The sequence below is a fragment of the Mastigoproctus giganteus genome, chromosome 1, assembly GCF_048544385.1.
Source record: "Mastigoproctus giganteus isolate SK-2022 chromosome 1, ASM4854438v1, whole genome shotgun sequence".
NCBI classification, from domain to species: Eukaryota; Metazoa; Arthropoda; class Arachnida; order Uropygi; family Thelyphonidae; genus Mastigoproctus; species Mastigoproctus giganteus.
Genome location: NC_143575.1, coordinates 30,180,885 through 30,194,554, shown reverse-complemented (window position 1 = coordinate 30,194,554; position 13,670 = coordinate 30,180,885). Strand labels below are relative to the sequence as shown.

Sequence of the window (13,670 nt, the reverse complement as noted above, 5' to 3'; positions counted from 1 at the left end):
TATTCAATGTTAATACAGGAAACTTTATCTTTTTCTGATTCATTACAAAAAAACAAATAAATATTCTAAGGTTATTGATTCATAAAACCATTATATTGTTTATCTTATGAAGTTTGTTTGCATAGATAATTGTTGTAGGTTGTGTATTTGTAACTCAAGAAGTGACTGATAATTTAACATCTCTTGTGCTTTTTTTGATTTGCACTGATTCAGCACAATGGTAAAAGTTAATATATAATTTATAATTAATTGAACAGATATTAATTGACAGAGCTTAAGTATAAATGGATTATCTAACATCATGGTGATTGATATCAGCCAATTATGAATTTGCTAATAAGCAAGGCAAACACTGGTATCTTCACCTTATTACGTGACTAGAGTTTACTGTCTAATGGCTGTTTTAGAAGACTTTTTTTTTTTTTTAGTATGGCCTGTTCCCTCCCCCATCCCTAGCTGGTGACAAGAATTTGGCTAGATCTTGATGACTACATCTTGAACAAATAAGTCAAGGCCATTTTATGATATACAGAGGAGTATGTTTTTTAATTAAAAATCTGTAAAGATTACTATATAAACCAAATTAAAATAAAACAATTTTTAAATTTAATCATTTTCACTCAATACAGAGTAGCAAGAACCTGTCATTTAAAATAACAAATTACATGAATGGAAAAAAGAAAAGAGAGAAAAAAAAATGGAGCAGACAGTAGGGAAAACCCAGCTACAATCTTCATATGAAAAACAATTTTTTATAATATATACATTTGTTTCACTTTACTAGAAAAGTAACCCAGACTAATGTGTAGATTCATCCATAAAGGGTGGAATAATACTCTCTCTTTCATTAAATAGCTGGTCTGAATATGTTGTGTCAATTCCTAGAATATAAAACTGAAGATCAGATTGTTTACTATTTTCACTGATTTTAATTTATCAAATTAAAGAACAATACGATACGTCAAAATAAATTCATAAAATTATCCAAAAGAATTTTATATAATGTTCTTACAAAGTTTAATTTGATAGGGTAAATTTTTAAGAGTAGAAATAATAGAAGTGCTATAAACAGAACTTCAAATCCAGGAAGTACTGAATATCATGAAAAAAAAAACATGGTCAGAATGTTAAAGAACTATATCGGAATAGATATAGATCTTTAACATCTTGAATACAAGACACATTATAATCAAAATACATTACATATTATCCTATGTCAACAAATCTCTGTGACTGCAAACATTTAATTTGGATCTTTATAGAAATTATATGTTATCAATTGTACAATTCATTATCATGTTTATTTACTATAAATTCTCTATATCTCTATATATATAAAATTAAAATTTTATATGTATTTTAAAATGAGAATGACCATTGCTACAGTATCCATGTTTCCAAATTTACACCTTCACTGCTGGATCAAGGCTTCACTGCTAGCATTAGAAGCGGCAAATGATATAAAGCAAGCAAGCTTATACAGCATCAGCCAATTAAAAAAAAGACACCTCCCAGTTCATCAATTCATTCCCTTCAATAGTTTGTCTAGTTCTTCCTTGAATTTATTTAAGCTGTCAAATTCTGCAACAACTGATGGAAGTTTGTTCCAGCAATCAACCACCCACTGACTAAAGGTACATCTATTTTGCAACCATTCTTCCTCAATTTGAATTCGTACCCAGTCACATGTGTGGTCTGTGCAAGAGGAATAATCCCATCAGCACTGAGCTTGCTCAATCCATTCAAAGCATTAAACACCTCAATCAGATCACCTCAAGGTACCTAGCCTCCAGACACTGAAATTTGCAGAACGAAGCCATCCTTGGCAAGAGCACCCCTTTGTTCCACTCACCAATCTCATTGCCCTTCTCTGTACTCATTCCAGCAGCTCCACTTCATTCCTAAAATGAGGCCTTCAGACTTGTCTGCAGTATTCAAGGTGTGGCTTGACAATTGCCGTATACAATGGTTTAATCACCTCCTTATCCCTGCTAGCAAACTTTCTGTATATCGTTGACAAAACCACAAGTACTGTTCTGGCAGCCTGTCTGTACTGTCAGACAACTTCATATCTGACTGCACAATTACCCTCAGGTCTTTTTCATTCTCACTACCCTGAGTGTAGTACCACCCAATTGATACGTTACTCTGGGGTTACTGCTACCCACATGCAGTACTTTACATTTGTCAATGCTAAACTTCATCTGCTCAACTTTTCCAGATACTGTTGCAGTAGCATACTATCATTACTGTCATTGACAACCCTGCCAACTTAGACATTAACCCCGATATACCGTCATCGATAAATACAGAAAAGAACAATAGGCCCAACATTAATAACATTAGTCCATGAAGAGCAGTGTCCACTTATTATCACTCTCTCTCTCTCTCTCTCTCTCTCTCTCTCTCTCTCTCTCTCTCTCTCTCTCTCTCTCTCTCTCTCTTATCCCACTCCTTATCACCTCCTTATCCCTGCTGGAAAAATTTCTGTATATCATTGGCAAAACCACATGAGCTGTCCTGGTAGCCTGTCTGCATTACTGAGAGAACTTCATATCTGACTACACATTTACCCCAGATCTTTTTCATTTTCTACTATTCTGAGTGTAGTACCACACAGTTGGTACATTACTCTGGAAGTACTGCTACCCATATGCAGTACTTAGCATTTATCAATGATAAACTGTAATTGCCATTTCTCAGCCCATCTGCCTAACTTTTCTAGATCCTGTTGCAGTAGCATACTGTCATTAACAACCCTGCCAACCTTCGTATTGTCTGCAAAATTGGACATTAAGCCAGATATATGCCTCGATCAATATTATTGATAAATAGAGCAAACAACAATGGGCCAACACCGAACCCTGGGAGACTCCACTAACAACATTAGTCCAGGAAGAGCAATTTCCATTGATTACCACTCTGTCTTCTCCCACTCATCCATTCCTTTATCCATAGCAGCAACTTGCCTTTAGTGGGAGAAGACAGAGAGTGGTAATCAATGGACACTGCTCATCGTGGACTAATGTTATTAGTGGAGTCCCTCAGGGTTTGGTATTGGGTCCATTGTTGTTTTCTGTATTTATAAATGATATTGATGATGGTATATCAAGCTTAATGTCCAAGTTTGCAGACGATACGAAGGTTGGCAGGGTTGTTAAGGACACAAATGACAGTACGCTGCTGCAACAGGATCTAGAAAAATTGAGCAGATGGGCTGAGAGGTGGCAAATGAAGTTTAACATTGACAAATGTAAAATACTACATATGGGAAGCAGCAACCCCAGAGTGACGTATCAACTCTGTGGTACTACACTGACATAAGGTATAAGGTATGTTCGTGTCAGACAGCGCCTGAGATTTCTCTCATCTTCGCATGTGTTCGCTGTATCGAGGACAGTACACTGTCAAGCCAGAGACTTGAAAGTGTGTGGGCCATGTCTGTGCAGTGTGATCTGTTGTGCCCATTGTTTGTTCGGCTTATTGGCCGCCAGGCCCCTAGTGGGGCCAGACGTTGCCCATACCTCGCCACGTGGAGGCTAGCCGGGTGTCCAGAATCATGACAAGTTGCTCCGGCAGGTCCTGTCACCTAGTTTCCTGGGATTTCAGTGGCTAGGACCTAAAAAAATAAAAAAATAATAATAAAAAATAATAAAATATACATATATAGGCGTTTGACATTAATTCTTAATAAGATTGCAGTTAGCAAATCGCTGGTTTTGGCTGAACGCTAGAGAGATGTGTTAAAAGGCCTAATAGGTTGGGCAGAATTTTGTTGTTATTAAATTTAGATGTGTGGGGACTATACGTTAGATGAAAGATAAAAGTGGGAGGGAGGGGAGGCTGAAGACTGGGGGGTAGAAGTAGAAGTAAGGGGTCGATAGAGGAGATGACCCCTGCTAGGCAGTATGGCATGCCCATGCCACACCAGAGGGGAGTTTGGATGGGGCGGGGGGGGGGGGGGGGGGGCAAAGAAGAGTTATCTCCCCCTGCCATGGATAAGGTATACAGGTAGAGTGGGGGAAGAGACTGAAGGCTGGGGGGTGAAAGTCAGAAGCATGGGGACGACAGAGAAGGCAACCCCAGGTGGTCAGTGAGGCAGGCCTATGCCTCACCAGGCGAAGAGATGGGTCAGCAGGGGAGGGAGGAAACAGCATGTCTCCTCTCACTCCTGCTGGGCATAGGGAATTAAAGATGAATAGTGTTAGGGTACCCCCCATTCAGCTCGCCATATAGCATTTGGCAGCGGAGCTGCTAGTGGTCCTAGTCTGTTCCCAGGAGCGATCGGACCATAGCGTGATCGTTCATGGGGTGGTTCCCATCCGTTCTGCAGTCTTTACCGTCAAAAGATCCGGGTTTGCTTGTTGGCGTTTGTGGGGTATTTCTTGTGACATTTTCCCATCCATGTGGTGTTTGCGTCAATGTTGTTTATAGAGTCATTTCTCATTTATTCGACTTTAGGTCCACTTCGGGATTTAGTGCCTTGATTATCGGAGGCCATTGGGTTCCAGGTGTCTTTCGCGGGACGATTTCCTTTGAGGTTTGTTCATTTCCTTATTGTGTCAGTGGTTGGTTGTGGTTCGTGCGATAAGAACTCTCCGTCTTGTGAACAGGGCCAGTGCGTAGCTGGAGAAAGCCTGATATTCTTCCCTGGTGTCCAAGATGTGGTGCTCCTGGCCATATGGTAGATACTGTATTTTGGTGACGAATGCACTTCGGAGGTCATCATAGAGCTGGCAATCATGCATGAGGTGCTGCCAGCTCTCCAGCCCCCTGCAGGTGCAGGTGGGATCTTCCTGTATTCCGAGTAGGGATAGCTTTGCATTCAGAGCTCCATGTCCTGTCAGTAGGTATGTGACTTGGAGGCCCGGGGAAAACCAGGGTGGGAAGTTCGTAAAAACCCAGCCAATGTTAGGCAGAAACTTTCTTGTGATTTCGCCTTTTTGCGAGGTGGCCCATCTATCCTGCCACACCTGCAGCAGGTGAGCATGCAGCTTTTTCTTTTCCATAGTCTTGCTGTTGATGATGTCGGTGGTGAATCCCAAACATGTCTGTGGGATACCCTTGTCCAGGTGGTGCGTGTGAGGCCCCGTCGAATGTTCTCTAAGTCCAGTGGAAGGACACCAGCAAGGACTTGCAGGGCATGGATGCTCACTGTGCTGCAAGCTCGAGTAATGGTCAGAAGGATTGATCGGTGAATCGAGTCAATGATTCGTTTATTGACAACAGTTGTGGCTTTTTGATACCATGCGCCAGATGCATATGTGACTATTGGGGTGAAGATGGTTTTATAGAAAAGACGTAGCACCCGTCTGTCTAGGCCCCAGTCTCTGCGAGTGACTCTGGCAACCAATGCAGTGTATCGTCTGACTTTTGTGCGCAAGTATTTCAGGTGGTCCTGAAATGATAGATTCGGATCTAGAATCATGCCTAGGTACTTTAGCTGCTTTGAGAATTTAATTGTTTTCTGGTCAATCTTGATTTGTGGAGGCTGCCTGAGGTTGAGACACCCCTTGAGCAGAAAGGAGTTTGTCTTTGCAGGGGATATTCTAAGTTGATTTTTCTTTGCCCATTCCTGAAGGGTGGACAGAGCCCGGTTTGCCAGTGTCTCCAGTTGTGCCCTTGAGTCCGCTGTCACTGTTAGTAAGAGGTCGTCAGCAAAGGCCTGCGATTTTACCTCGTCAAGGTCTATAGCTAGGAAGGAGTCCATTACTATGTTCCACAGTAGTGGTCCAAGGACCAAACCCTGTGGACAGCCGCGAAATGTATTCTTGGAGAGGGTCCCATAGGGAGCAACAATCCTGATGGATCTGTTTGTGAGGTAGCTCTTGACACTGTAGAGGTTGCCTGGGATCCCAGCAACCCGAAGCCTTGCCAAGACGCTCGGCCACCAAAGTGTGTCGAACGCCCCAGCAAAGTCCACGGCAATCACAAAGAAATCCTTCTTGGTGCATCTTCTTACTTGTTCTTGTAGGTGTGTTAAGGCGTCCACGGCTGAGCAACCCCACCTGAAGCCAAATTGGTTGGGTGAGGCCAGGCCAGCCCTGTCATAATATTGCTGTATTTGTCCATAGAGAAGGCGTTCGAGTAGTTTACTTGCAATTGTGAGAAGTGCGATCGGTCTGTACGATTCTGGGAGGTGTGGTGGTTTGGTCAAATTTTTCAGGATTAGTTTGACGTTTGCTTTCTTCCACGAGGTCGGGAAGGTGCTACAGTGAAGACAGAGATTGAAGAGGTTGAGCAACAGGTTCGGGGAACACTCTACTGTCTTTTTGATGATTTCGGGCTCCAAAAGGTCCAGTCCAGGGCATTTATTTCCCCTAATGAGGGTGGCAGCACTGTTGAGCTCCTCCACAGTGAAGTGAGGTTCTGTCGTTGCTGTTTGATAGCTTTCATTTTCTAAGCAGAGTTGGATCTGCTCTGTTGTCTCCGGTTGTATAGCCGGGTGGAAGACTGTGTCCAGGATATTGGAAATAGTCTGCTCCTAGGTTGTGGACATGCCTCCTTGGGTCAATATGGTGGTGGCAATAACTTCCCCTCGGGGGAGTTTATTCATGGTCAGTTTGTAGATGATTCCCCAGGGGTTCTCGTTTCCCATAGTGGAGACCATGCGCTCCCAAGATTGCTGTTTACAGCTTCTGATTTGGGCCGTGTAAGTGTTCCTTGCTTCTTTGTAGCGTTGTCAGAGTACTTTGACCTCCGCCGTCGGCCAGGAGCGCCTGGCCCGCCGAAAGGCCTTTCTTCTGGTTTGTGTTTCTTTCTGGAGTCGTTGCAGTTCTAGGTTCCACCAGAGCACAGCCCCAGGGGGCTGGATTTTTCTTTTTAATAGCGATGTTGCTTGTATGCACTATGATCTCTGTTATCTTGCTTTGGAGGTGATCTGGGTCTTTGAGGTGCTCAAGCTCACTCTGTCTCTGTTGTATGCTGGTTTTTAAGGTACTTTGGAAGAGTTCCCAGTTTGCTTTGGATATGGAGTATCTGTGAGTGGTTTGTCTAGCTGCCGGTACTCTAGTCAGTGATCTGTTGAGTTGGAATGTAATGGCTCGATGATTGGACGATGTCCAGGCCTCTTGGATGGACCAGTCGGTAGTATTATTAGCAATGTTCCTGGAAGCCAAGGAGACATCTATCGTGGCCTCCCACAGTGTATTACTAAATGTGGGCAGATTGTTTGGTTGGTTTAACACTGTCAACGTTGAACTTGCAAGGAACTCTTCTAATATAGTTTCGTTTCTGGTGCCATGTCTGTCTGACGTGTGACTATGCCACATTGGTGACCGGCAGTTCACGTCTGCACCTACTATAATTTTAGCGTTGGGAAGGGTGTCAGAAGCCAGTTGGAGGTATCTTGTGGCGAAGGTTATGTCTTCGCCCGGGTGACAGTAGAGGGCAATAACATAAAATGCCCCCAGAGCTGTGGTGAAGTGGGCACATGCAGCCCAGGCTGTGCAAAGTTGTGTGATTTTGGTCACCGTAATATCCAGATTTCTGACCGCGACTGCGGCATCGTCCTCGAATTGTACTATCTTGTAGGCCAGGGGGGGTATCCCTGACTATCTTCATGTGTGAGTATGGCTCTTGTATTATCATGACGTCTACATTCTCCTCTTCAGCCTTGATACGGATCTGATCCGCTACTGCTCTGGCCCTCTGTGTATTGATCTACAGAAATTTTACCTCTGTAGTACTGTATCCTCTAAGGCACGTCCCCATAATCCAGCCTAGATTGGAACAAGCTCTTAATCTTCAGGTAGGTGGGGCACTTGTTATCCCTGATTGAGGGGGTGCAGTCCAGCGTCAGACTCTTGCAGTTCGTGCAGATTGGGTCAGTACTCTTGTTTGGGCAATCCCTATAAGTGTGGCCTTTTTCCGAGCAGTGGCCGCATGTGGGGTCAGTCTGGGTGCAGGTGTGCGTTGTATGCCCATATTTACAGCACCTGAAGCATTTGGGTACAGCCACATGTTCACGGAAGCGGTGGCTGCTCCAATTTACATATACTCTGTTCTGGGTGTTTAATACTTTCCATGCTGCAGGCACAAGTTCAATTATCCAGTTTCGTTGAGTACCATCCTTGGACTTGGTTGAATATTTTGGTGTCAGCAGTTCGTCCCTTCTGTGTTCTGGGAGAGCGGACATCAGGTTTCTTTGATAGATTTCCTCTGTTAGTTTGTCTGGGGTCAGGTCTTTATCCAGGTCATATATATTGATGGCCCTTGGGAGTAATTGTGCAGGCAGATATGAAGTTTTCTGAGCAGTGCAGATGGTCTGCAAGAGGAGCTCATAGTATCTTGTCAATGATATACAGGAATTTTTCTAACAGGGATAAGGAGGTGATTATCCCCTTATATAAGGCAATGGTTAGGCCACACCTTGAGTACTGTATACAGGTCTGGAGGCCTCATTTTAAGAAGTATGTAGAGCTGTTGGAACGAGTACAGTGAAGGGCAACAAGATGAGTGAATGGAACAAAGGGTTGCTCTTACGAAGAAAGGCTTAAATTTTGCAAATTGCAGCGTCTGAAGACTAGGCACCTGCGAGGTGATCTGATCGAGGTGTATAAAGCCTTGAATGGCTTGAGCATGCTCAGTGCTGATGGAATTCTTCCTCTTGCTCAGAATAATCATTTGAGAGGGCATAAATTCAAATCGAGGAAAGACAGATGTAGGAAAGATATGCGGAAGTTTGCCTTAAGCCAGCGGGTGGTTGGTTGGTGGAACAGACTTCCATCCTTTGTTGTGGAAGTTGATAGCCTAAATAAATTTAAGGCTGAGCTGGGCAGGTACTTGGAATGAAGAGGGGTGAAATGGCAGAGTGTTTTTTTTTTTTTTTGGCTGATGCTGCATAAGCTTGATTTCTTGCATCATATGCCTCTACTAATGCTAATACTAATGCCATACTGCTCCAATTTGTATATTAGCCTTTTATGTGCAACAGTATCAAATGTTTTCCTGAAATCCAAGTATATGATATCAAAATTATTTTTTGCATTCAGTTCCTTTGTGATCACACTGTAGTATCTAATCAAACAGGATTTCCCCTTAACAAACTCATGCTTTGTCTGAAGCATAAATGCGACCTTTTCTAGATGATCCTGCATTACTTCTTTTACCAGTGACTACATTATTATCTCTGAAACAGAAGTTAAAGCAGTAGGTCTGTAATTACTCATGTCACCCTTTAATCCTCTTTGCGAATTGGGGATACATTTGCACATCTCCAGTCCACGGGGACCTCCCACGGAATGAATCCACGGATGCTCTCATAATTATGGCTAAGGGTTTGCTTTCTTCCTTCTCTGCCTCCCTTAATAAAACTGGATGGATTCCATCCCCCCCCCCTCCAGGTGCATGTCTTATTTTTAACTTCAATAATTTCTTATCCACTTTTCTCTCAGTTATTACAAAATCATTTAGCTCCCTGTTAGCGTTTGATAAACTTCCAGCATCGCCTTCCCTATATAATTCCTCATGTGTGAATGTATATTGAAAATACTTAATCAGTTTGTCAGCAACCCGATCAGGATCATCAACAGTCAAACCATTGATATCGAGTGGACCAATTTGATTCATCCCCTTCTTTCTAGTGTTTACGCAAGTAAAGACGTTTTTTGCTGTTTTTCTTTGCATCCTTCTCAAAAGAGTTCTTGTAATCTGGCTTTGCTTTCCTGACCTCCTTTGTGACTTTTCTTCTCTGCAATGAGTTTCAACAATTCATCTGACATCTATTTATGCCTGTACCTTGAAGAGTATTTCTTAGTTGGTATGAAAAGCCTAATAGCGTCTGTGATTAATTCCTTGAACGCTTCCCATTTAAAATTGTATTGTATTACAATATTGTATAGCATCTGTATTGGAAATGTATCTTTTGTGTATGTAGCCAAAAAGCAAACTAAGTTTAATATAGTTAGGGAATGATGTTATGTGGTTGTTTTCCATTAAGACTACTAATATAATTAATACCACTCATATACTAGTGAAATTAATAATACAGTTTATTAAGCTAATTGTACAGTGATTTAGTCGATTAGCTTAATAAACTATGTTATATGAGAAATTATAGAGTTCTTAAAATACTATGATTGTTAGACTAAATTCCAAATAGCAAATGCTTAATGTATAGTACTCACCTTATACAATCTGCAGTAGTTATTACGGTGAAATGATGGCTAAATTTTGGGTTGAATAATTTAAATTAGTAAATTAAAAAACGAGATAAAAAATAAATTAATTAATTTGATGGAATTTAAAAATTTAAAATAAGCGCAAGGAGGCAGAAGTGCACAACTCCGTCCCTGGTTGTCATGAAGGAAAGTTAATTAAAAAACTCTAAGTAATATAAAACTGATAATGCCAATAGTCATAACAATGGACTTTTGTTTTGTTAAAAACATCTTCAGTTGGCAAAGTTGAGTAGAGAGTGAGCACGTGCTGTATTTAAAAGAAATATCTATACTCCCATGATGCTCTTTGAAACACGTGGGAATCTCAAATGTGAGAGATTCCAGACCGGGGAAAGATTGAAGGGGAGTTTTGCATTTATGATGTTAAGTTTAGAGTGGTGACGAAACCATTCAATAATGAGAGCCTCAGATTGGAGAATTTTGTAGCTAGTTTTTAGTTTAATTATAGTAATGGCAGGATCGACTGGGGGGGGGGTTGTGGGTGTGTGCGTGTATTGTGAGCTCGGTGCTAGATTGTCCTGTTCTAAAACTGTTATAGTGTTAGTATGAATGTGTATTAGAGGTTTTTGTGGAACCGAACTTTGTTGTAGTACTTCCAATATAGCAAGCATTACAGTTTTGTTGGCATCTGATCAGATATATTAAGTTGTTCATATCGCTTGTTGGGTACTTGTGTGTATCTTTATATGTATTGAATAAAGATCCCAGTTTGTTGTATGCTGAAAATATGAGAGTGATATCTGTACCTGTAAATACCCAACGGAACTGTCTAGCGAGTTCATTTTGATAGGGAAGGATGATACACGTATTTGCTTTAGTAATATGTTTGGTTGAGTTGTTAGTATTACTTTTTGCAATGAAAATAGTATGTTGAATTAGTTGGGGTGGATAGTTCCTAGCTATAAACTTTTTTTGTGAGATATTGGAGTTCGTTGGATAAGTCATCTTGTGAGGAGGTATATTTTATGGCGTTATGAATTTGATTATATAGGACGGCTTTTTTTGTGCTAAGTGGGTGGTGCGATGGGAAGTGTAAATATTTCCCTGTGTGTGTGTGTGTTCTTTCTAAAAATCTTGGTGCCTGTTTTGTAAATGATAAGATTGAGGGAATTGATTTGATTGTCCGCTTCAATTTCAAGTGTGAATTTCAATCTATCATGTATTGAGTTGAATTTTGAGAAAAGATTGTCTATTGTGGATTTATTATCTATTATAAGTATATCATCTGTGTAACGTGTGTATAATTTTATCTCTGAAGGGAAAGGGTGTAAAATTTGGTTTTCTATTGTAGCTAAATAAATTTCAGACAAAGGGGCAGAAATACCTAGACCCATGGGTAGGCCAAATATTTGCTGAAAAATTTTGTTGTGGAACCTGAAATATCTGGCATCTAGTAATAATAAAGTGAGTTCTAGGATATTGTTAATGGAAAGAGAGGTGTGTTTGGTTAAGGTATCATCTGTCATTAAGAATGTTTGTAAGGCTTGTAATGTGAATGGTATATGCACGTTTGTGTATAAAGATACTATGTTATTAATTTCCCATGGTATATGAGTGGTATTAATTAAAGTAACAAACTAAGTTTGCTAAAAATGTACCAAAAATCTCATACTGTTTTGGGGTTACTGTTTCTCTGTCTCTTGGTGGGTGATATAAATGTACTCATAATATGAGAGATGCCAAAAGGTGTTGCTTTTAAAACAAGTATATTAGAGTTAACGAGCTTCAGACGAAGTTTTCATAACATTAAGGTAAACATATTGCACAAGCATCTTTTGCATATAGCCAAAGAATCAAGCTAAATTTGATTACAAATGCAACAAACATTTTGCATTATGAAGCAAATCACCATGGGTTATCTGAATCTTATACTCCAAATAAAGGGCATTTTTCTCTAAAGACAAGTGTAAGTACAGTAAACCACCGCTATTTGCGGGGGTTACGTTCCTGAGAAATGCCACGAATACCGAAAACGCAAATACTGAGTTATGGCTCCCATAGTAATAAAGGGGTTCCATTCCAAAGTATGAAATATATAAGAAAAACTAGTCTAAAATTTTGTCTATGTATGTATGTATTATATGTACCTTCATAATATGATGTTGTTGTTGTTATTTGGTTTTTAGGAGCATTAGCAACTAAGGCCATATTGCTCCGGGATATGCGGTGGTCATTCCCTGACCTTTCCGCATCCTCCGTATTTGGTGGTGACAGGCTCGAACCCTGGTCTACTTCATAATATGACTATGTACATATTATGTAAATAGTGAAATGCAAGCATAAGGCATCGAAATGAAAATAAGAAACAATTTAATATTAAATGTAATATTTATTAGAAATTTCAAACCAGCGCCTTTGCTATAGCTAAAAAACTTATCCCGCCAGTGCTATCACCAGTTTCGCTAAAGTGTTGTTAAAGGAGTTTTGCCTTTTCACGAATGATGAGTGAACTTAGTGGAATTTTATTTTGAGTTCGGTCTTCTATCCACAGATTTAAAGCCTTTTCCATTTTTCTAATTTAACATCACGAGTTACAGAGCAAATTTTTGAAGCAATTAGCGCATTTTCACGGACATTACGGCGGATTTTTTCTTCCGATTTCTTGATTGATCGTACCGTTGACTCATTGATTTTATAATGTTTTGCCACTGAGGAGACACTTTCACCATTAGAAATTTTATCTAATAACTCAATTTTATTCGCCAATGTCATCACCTTCTTTGATCTTTTCACATTTTCCTTGTTATTTGTAGCCATATTTTTGTACGGGTTAGAAAGAACTTGTCCGTAATAAAGTCAACTTTCTTCCGTTAACACACTCGAAAAAGTCTGCAAAACGGAAGATTTATCACTTTTGTAAGCATATCAATTTATATATTGATAAATTTATTCCATTTATAAGCATATAAATTAAAAGCAAACGACAAAACCTTCCATGACAAGCTCATAACACATACTGAACAAGGATTAGCGAGAAACATCCACGCTCGCGATTTTGTCACCCCTCTCTCCCCACCCACAGTGCTGTTTTGACCGGGAAAGATAATTTTAGCCACGCCCATGTTTTTTTATGGCGGAAAATGTTCACGGCGCTTTAAAATTCACATTTTTTTAGGTTTCATTTTATGTTAAATCAGCGACCGCGAATACAGATACCGCGAATAGCGGGGGTTTACTGTATACTGTTACTTCGCTGATGATCTTGTTCTGGTGGTGCAAGGTGACACAAGAGCGGCACTGGAAGCAAAAGCAAATACAGCTCTGGAAAAGCTCCAAAACTGGGCAGCACTCCACAACCTCTCAATTTCTGGTGAGAAAACAAAATCGATTCTCCTCAAAGGAAAGCTACAAATACGCAGGGCTCCAACAATGAAGTTAAATAACATCCCTATACGTCTCTACACAGAAGTCAAATACCTGGGAATCTACATTGACACCGGTCTTACCTTTCACTCTCATCTGAAGTACTTATCCACAAAAATCCGAAAG

At 40.5% G+C, this 13,670-nt stretch overlaps 1 protein-coding gene across 1 annotated transcript in view; it reads right to left on the bottom strand.

The window, feature by feature from the left end:
• Window positions 1–769: 769 nt before the first annotated feature.
• LOC150090676 (kinesin heavy chain-like) overlaps window positions 770–13,670 on the bottom strand; it is a 201,913-nt gene continuing 189,012 nt past the window's right edge. Inside the window, exon 18 of the mRNA XM_090368489.1 lies at window positions 770–881. Within this exon, the coding sequence (XP_090224615.1) occupies window positions 799–881 (83 nt within the window). The 3' untranslated portion in view covers window positions 770–798. The remainder of the gene's footprint in view (window positions 882–13,670) is intronic.